Consider the following 7395-nt stretch of genomic DNA (forward strand, 5'->3'; position numbering starts at 1 on the left):
ATCGGAAAATAAATTCCCAGAAAATACATTGTTCCTTTTAAAGGAACAATAGTGTCACTAAAAGCTAAATGTTATGTTGTAGAAATAAAGACAGTTGTTTTCAAAAGTTCAAAAAAACTTTATCTCTTATGCCACCTACACACGAGCGGAATGTCCAACAGAAAAAGTCCGACGGAAGCTTTTCATCATCTATTCCGATCGTGTGTGTGCCTCATCTGACTTTCTTTTTTGAAAATTCTAACGGACCTAGAAATGGAACATGTTCTAAATATTTCCAACGGAACCAGTTCCTATCGGGAAAACCGCTCGTCTGTATGCTGTTCCGACGTACCAAAAACGACGCATGCTCTGAAGCAAGTACAAGACGGAAGCTATTGGCTACTGGCTATTGCACTTCTTCTTCTAGTCCCATTGTACGTCACCGCGTTCTGGACGGTCGGATTTTGGTGTGACCGTGTGTAGGCAAGACCGCTTGAGCGGAATTCTGTCGGAAAAACCATCGCAGCTTATACCGACAGCATTAGGTTGTAAGCTCGCATGAGAAGGGCCTTTCTAACCTGTTTGTATTGAATTGTTTAGTTGGGTGTATTGTCCCCTTTATAATGTAAAGTGCTGCGCAAACCGTTGGCGCTATATACATCCTGTATAATAATAAATTATGTACCCTGTTTACAAACACGTCACGCTCAAGTTTAAAAATCTAGTGTGAGCAACTTCTAAAACAACCAATAAAATTGCCAAACAGAGCGTTGATATTACAGAGCCTTGCGGCACACAAAAGCAATATGAGGGACAGAGTGTTCTTATCATTTACCACTAACATGCCAACTCTCCCATAACCTCCAGATCCTCACAAACAAATAGAATTAACCAACGCACACGCTCAAAAACCTTTGACGTCTGTTAGATCCGCTCTTCTGATCCTGTGAAGTATGATATACAGATATTCAAAAGGCCAGACTGTGTGCAAAATGTCTACATGCAAAGTATTCTGCAGATTTATGGAGCATGTGCTGGAAGAAGAGCTGGAGGTGAGATGATGAACACAAGGCAGAATTTAGTGTTCAAAAGAAAAGTGTGCATCAAAAAATTATTGGTAGATTGTAGACTTTTTTGTTTCCTTTTAGCTATAATGTGAAGAGAGAGCCTTGAAATGACATAGGGGATCTACGATAATGAAGAGAAACAGGATGTAAAGGAAGGGGGGGGGGGGGGGTTTGGTGAGTGCATTTCTATATGGGGCAATGTCTCAGTGAGCAGCCTCTCTGACTGGCTCTGCATTGTGAGCGCATCTGATCAGAGCTCCTAGAAGTTTGTGGAATGTGTTGGGCTCAGCAGTCCTTTGCTGACACCTAATTCACGCCCTCTCCATCTCCACCCTCTGTGAATGCACCAGGCCACAACATGTTGACACAACTGCTCTGATGAGCACAAAAAAGCAACATCATCATAAAACAAGCTACACACCTATAAAGCCTTTATTGGGAGGGAAGAGGAATAGTGAGATTTACAGTTTTTTTTTTTTTCCTGAAATCTAAACCAAGGAGTCAAAAATCACAACTGGCCCCCCGGAGTCTGTTCCTGGGATCCCCTAGAAGGTTAGGAGTAAGAATAGAGGGTTAAAGGTCTTACTAGCAGCTGAACACATGGGAAATGCTAAAAGCATCTGCCACATATGATCACACTTGATAAAGCTTGGGAAGAAAAACACCATGAGAAAACAGTCTGGCAAAAGTTTTAATTTGCTTTGTATTTTGATTCCCTTGACGTAAGCTGGCAACTGTTGCTGTGTTGTCTTTTCTTTCTTGTTTTGTACTCATTGACAACAGGTTGTAAAAATAAACAATGGAGTTTATATTACTGAATATCACATATCTGAGGGGAAAGCTGCAGATGAACACAAAGTAGCAATACAAAAGAAAGACACATACAGAAGGAAAAGGTTACATTTTCTTCATGATTATTTTGTGAAGAGATCTTGATACACAATATAGAAAACTATAAAGAAAATGTGCTTTGTGTTCTCATAGAGGTATGTTGCCTGGTATGGGTCACACAATGTTGTGTATACAATCAAATGCCTATTGCCATACTTTAAAATATCTGTGACTATGACCTATTCCAGTCAAGGACTCTCAGACAATCTTATGCCAATCCCCACAGCAATTTACATAAAAGAAAACATCAGAGTCTTCTACATGTAGTAGATCAGGACTTACAACCAGTATATCAACACATTTTCCTTACAGCATAGTAGCCTGATAATGCACGGCTACTTTGTCCCCATTCGTTCTGAAGCTAAAAGCTGTCTCCCAAAAACACATTTGTATCTACTGTCTTACCTCCCAGTCACACCACATTTGTTATATAAATTCAACAGTTCAATCAGCGTTTCATTTATGGGAATCAGGACCAATTACAAAACAAGGAGTATGACCGACTGGGGCCATTACCTGGTGCATGGGAAAAGAGAACTGATGCCAATGGCAGGGTATATTTGGTCACACACACAATTTTCTTGTAGATTTGCCAAAACCATATAACATGAGGCCAACCTAAACACTTTTATTCTGTACAGAGTCACAAAGGCCCTTGTACTACATAGTTCAAGCTAAATCTAAAGGAAATTGAATAAGAAATTTGTATAATGTATGGCCAGCCTAAGGTTATATCTGCCACCTCATATCTCCCTACTTCGAATTCTCAAGTATGATCCCTTTTCTGCTAAATTTCCCATGTCCCTCTATTTATACCCCACCCTGCTTCTAGTCGCCCACTGCCTACTTATATTCCAAAGTATTGCATAATCTCCATGTCTCTACACATCTTTCCATCTCTGATCCACCTTCCCTTTCCCAACTTTTCAGCCTTCCTCTATATCAGTTCTATTTTTCATGTTATCGCACTTTCATTTTACATCTCAATCCTTCCCACTTCAGTTCATTCCGAATATATCATCCAACTTCTCTTTTTTATGTATCATAATCCTCCCATATGTTCTAGAATATAGTTCTACTCCACTTAACCTTTCTCATGGTTCCTCAAGGCAATCCCTTAGAGTTCCTGCCTCACACAAGTCCTTGTAGCTTTTAATATAAACAGTATCCCTACATACTATTCTCTATCCAACATATAGTGCCCAGATCTCTTCTCTGTACACCCCCCCCCCCCCAACTCCAGATCATACTCCACACAGTGCAACAAATAGACGCCCTGATCTCTGTGCACTAAATCCTAACCAGCAAGCAGACAGGGATCTCTCTTTGTTGTCCTCTCTTTCCAGCTCATTAAAACCCGGACCTCCTCTATTTACACTTCTCTATATTCTCCAATATCAAACACAACAACCCCCTGAATCTCTTGTTGGCTGTCCCCTATCTAGTATATAGACCTCTCAATCCCCTCTTTGTACTCTTTGTCTAGGATGTAACAACAGTCTATCTATACTTCTCAACCTAAGGAAGTCCCCCATACAACTGTACTACCCATGTTAAACTAATAGAAGTCCCAAGTCTCCTCTCTGTACCACACCAACATGTAGAAGCCATAAGTCTGCCTTTACTGTACCCCTATGGCAATCCTAGGTCTCCTATCTATAAACCCCTCAAGCCTGTAGAAGCCTATTCTCTCCTTAGTGTTCACCTCCACCCTATAGATTTCCTGTGTGCTCCCTCCAGCCTGTAGTAGCCCCCTGATCTATTCTCTATAGATTTCTACATCTGTAAAAGACCACCAATCTCCTATCTGCAGTAGCCCCACTGATCTCTCTGTAGAAAGCCCCCCATACTCCCCTCTATAGAAGCCCTCCTGATCTCCTCTGTAGTAGACTCCCAATCTCCTCTCTGTACGAGCCCCCCTCCGATCTCCTCTCTGTAGTAGCCACCCCGGGATCTCCTCCTTGTAGTAGTTTCCCTCTTCCCATCTCCTCCTCTCTTGACCCCCTGATCTCCCCCCAGGATCTCCTCCCTGTAGTAGTTCCCCTCTCCCCCAGGATCTCCTCCCTGTAGTAGTACCCCTCTCCCCCAGGATCTCCTCCCTGTAGTAGTTCCCCTCTCCCCCAGGATCTCCTCCCTGTAGTAGTTCCCCTCTCCCCCAGGATCTCCTCCCTGTAGTAGTTCCCCTCTCCCCCAGGATCTCCTCCCTGTAGTAGTACCCCTCTCCCCCAGGATCTCCTCCCTGTAGTAGTACCCCTCTCCCCCAGGATCTCCTCCCTGTAGTAGTTCCCCTCTCCCCCAGGATCTCCTCCCTGTAGTAGTTCCCCTCTCCCCCAGGATCTCCTCCCTGTAGTAGTACCCCTCTCCCCCAGGATCTCCTCCCTGTAGTAGTACCCCTCTCCCCCAGGATCTCCTCCCTGTAGTAGTACCCCTCTCCCCCAGGATCTCCTCCCTGTAGTAGTACCCCTCTCCCCCAGGATCTCCTCCCTGTAGTAGTACCCCTCTCCCCCAGGATCTCCTCCCTGTAGTAGTTCCCCTCTCCCCCAGGATCTCCTCCCTGTAGTAGTTCCCCTCTCCCCCAGGATCTCCTCCCTGTAGTAGTTCCCCTCTCCCCCAGGATCTCCTCTCTGTAGTAGTTCCCCCCCCCCCCAGGATCTCCTCTCTGTAGTAGTTCCCCTCTCTCCCCCCTCTGCTCTCTGTAGTAGTTCCCCTCTCCCCCCAGGATCTCCTCCCTATAGTAACAGTTCCCCTCTCCCCTCTGTAGTAGTTCCCCTCTGTAGTAGTTCCCCTCTGTAGTAGTTCCCCTCTCCCCTCTGTAGTAGTTCCCCTCTCCCCTCTGTAGTAGTTCCCCTCTCCAGTAGTTCCCCTCTCCCCTCTGTAGTAGTTCCCCTCTGTAGTAGTTCCCCTCTCCCCTCTGTAGTAGTTCTCCTCTCCCCTCTGTAGTAGTTCTCCTCTCCCCTCTGTAGTAGTTCTCCTCTCCCCTCTGTAGTAGTTCTCCTCTCCCCTCTGTAGTAGTTCTCCTCTCCCCTCTGTAGTAGTTCTCCTCTCCCCTCTGTAGTAGTTCTCCTCTCCCCTCTGTAGTAGTTCTCCTCTCCCCTCTGTAGTAGTTCCCCTCTCCCCTCTGTAGTAGTTCCCCTCTCCTCTCTGTAGTAGTTCCCCTCTCCTCTCTGTAGTAGTTCCCCTCTCCTCTCTGTAGTAGTTCCCCTCTCCTCTCTGTAGTAGTTCCCCTCTCCTCTCTGTAGTAGTTCCCCTCTCCTCTCTGTAGTAGTTCCCCTCTCCTCTCCTCTCTGTAGTAGTTCCCCTCTCCTCTCCTCTCTGTAGTAGTTCCCCTCTCCTCTCCTCTCTGTAGTAGTTCCCCTCTCCTCTCCTCTCTGTAGTAGTTCCCCTCTCCTCTCCGTAGTAGTTCCCCTCTCCTCTCTGTAGTAGTTCCCCTCTCCTCTCTGTAGTAGTTCCCCTCTCCTCTCTGTAGTAGTTCCCCTCTCCTCTCTGTAGTAGTTCCCCTCTCCTCTCTGTAGTAGTTCCCCTCTCCTCTCTGTAGTAGTTCCCCTCTCCTCTCTGTAGTAGTTCCCCTCTCCTCTCTGTAGTAGTTCCCCTCTCCTCTCTGTAGTAGTTCCCCTCTGTAGTAGTCACCCCGATCTCCTCCTTGTAGTAGTCTCTATTAGGTGTAGCTCTCCTCTCTGTAGTAGTTCCCCTCTCCTCTCTGTAGTAGTTCCCCTCTCCTCTCTGTAGTAGTTCCCCTCTCCTCTCTGTAGTAGTTCCCCTCTCCTCTCTGTAGTAGTTCCCTCTCTCCTCTCTGTAGTAGTTCCCCTCTCCTCTCTGTAGTAGTTCCCTCTCTCCTCTCTGTAGTAGTTCCCCTCTCCTCTCTGTAGTAGTTCCCTCTCTCCTCTCTGTAGTAGTTCCCCTCTCCTCTCTGTAGTAGTTCCTCTCTCCTCTCTGTAGTAGTCCCCCTCTCCTCTCTGTAGTAGTCCCCCTCTCCTCTCTGTAGTAGTCCCCCTCTCCTCTCTGTAGTAGTTCTCCTCTCCTCTCTGTAGTAGTTCCCCTCTCCTCTCTGTAGTAGTTCCCTCTCTCCTCTCTGTAGTAGTTCCCTCTCTCCTCTCTGTAGTAGTTCCCCTCTGTAGTAGTCACCCCGATCTCCTCCTTGTAGCAGTCTCTATTAGGTGTAGCTCTCCTCTCTGTAGTAGTTCCCTCTCTCCTCTCTGTAGTAGTTCCCCTCTGTAGTAGTCACCCCGGATCTCCTCCTTGTAGTAGTCTCTATTAGGTGTAGCTCTCCTCTCTGTGTACATGCCGCCCCATGTCTCTCTCGGAGCCCCTCTTGTCCCCCCAGACTTACCTTCATAGAGTAGCAGGAGGTGCAGCGTGCAGGGCTGTGCCGGACATGTCAGGCAGTGCGCGGGGCCCCTCTGCATGCTCAGCTCGCGCCGGCCGCTGCCATCTTGTCCCGGCCCTGAGCTCCGTCACCGTCCTCCCGCTTCCCACCCTTCAAAACACCCCGGGCGGCTCGGGGGCCTGTCCTGCGTCTCGTGTCTTCTCAATAGGTCGCGGGGGAGCCCATACTAGTCCTGTCAGCGCGGGCTCCTGGGCTTGCTCGGTCCCGCCGCGCACACACCGCCGCCCGCTCCCCTCCTAACATGTCGCTCAGGCAGCCTAAAGGAAACAGACAGCACCAGCCGATCTCCGAGCGCATCCGACCCAGGGACGCCACCTGGCGTCTGCAGCGAGGAACGTTACCGTGGCAACCCATGAGCCCTTGTTTACATCGGTGACGTCATTTGTATTAACCCTCTGCCCGCTAGAGTGGACTGCGGTGCCCTGCGCAATGGTCATGTACAAATAAAAAAAAAGAAAAATCGGGCGTTGTCCGGGTGATATATTCTCCATGAGATGGGGAAGAGGCAGCTGCTTTGTATCTGAAGTGCAATGCTTAGCCCTCCAACCAGAAATGTTCTGACATATCTTCATCAATAAATAAATATATAAAATATAATTCCTCATTTAATGTGTGATCTGCAATAATCAGGACTCACCTGTATACAAATGAATGGGCTACCATAGGATTACATGCTTTGTTCCAAACTGTCATTATACATACAGTATGTGTCCTATGGCAATGAAAAATATCTTCTTTTATATTTTATTTTATAATACAGATCTGCAGCTCAACACGGGATCCTGAATGATCCCTACAGAATGCCGCTAACACTCAGATTATGTGGGCGACAAAATAACAATGACCGCATGCTTGCTCATATGCAGTTGAAATTTTGCCAATGAAACCACAAATAAGCTTCTATTTTTATTTTATAATTTTTATCTCCCCCCCAGCACATCAAGCTCAAATTTGGACCGAAATCAGATCTGAAACGCTGAACAGGGAGGCACCGGACCCCCTGCTGTGAGCTGCGCCGCACCGAAATGTATACCCAGCCTAACACGTACATGAACTTCAATGGCATCCCAGTCT

General features: G+C 47.0%; 1 protein-coding gene across 1 annotated transcript in view; it reads right to left on the reverse strand.

The window, feature by feature from the left end:
• Positions 1 to 6614, reverse strand: part of HIPK3 (homeodomain interacting protein kinase 3) — a 178080-nt gene extending 171466 nt beyond the window's left edge. Inside the window, exon 1 of the mRNA XM_073604467.1 lies at positions 6265 to 6614. Within this exon, the coding sequence (XP_073460568.1) occupies positions 6265 to 6340 (76 nt within the window). The 5' untranslated portion in view covers positions 6341 to 6614. The remainder of the gene's footprint in view (positions 1 to 6264) is intronic.
• Positions 6615 to 7395: the final 781 nt, after the last annotated feature.

Source organism: Aquarana catesbeiana, linkage group LG11 (assembly GCF_042186555.1).
Source record: "Aquarana catesbeiana isolate 2022-GZ linkage group LG11, ASM4218655v1, whole genome shotgun sequence".
NCBI lineage: Eukaryota > Metazoa > Chordata > Amphibia > Anura > Ranidae > Aquarana > Aquarana catesbeiana.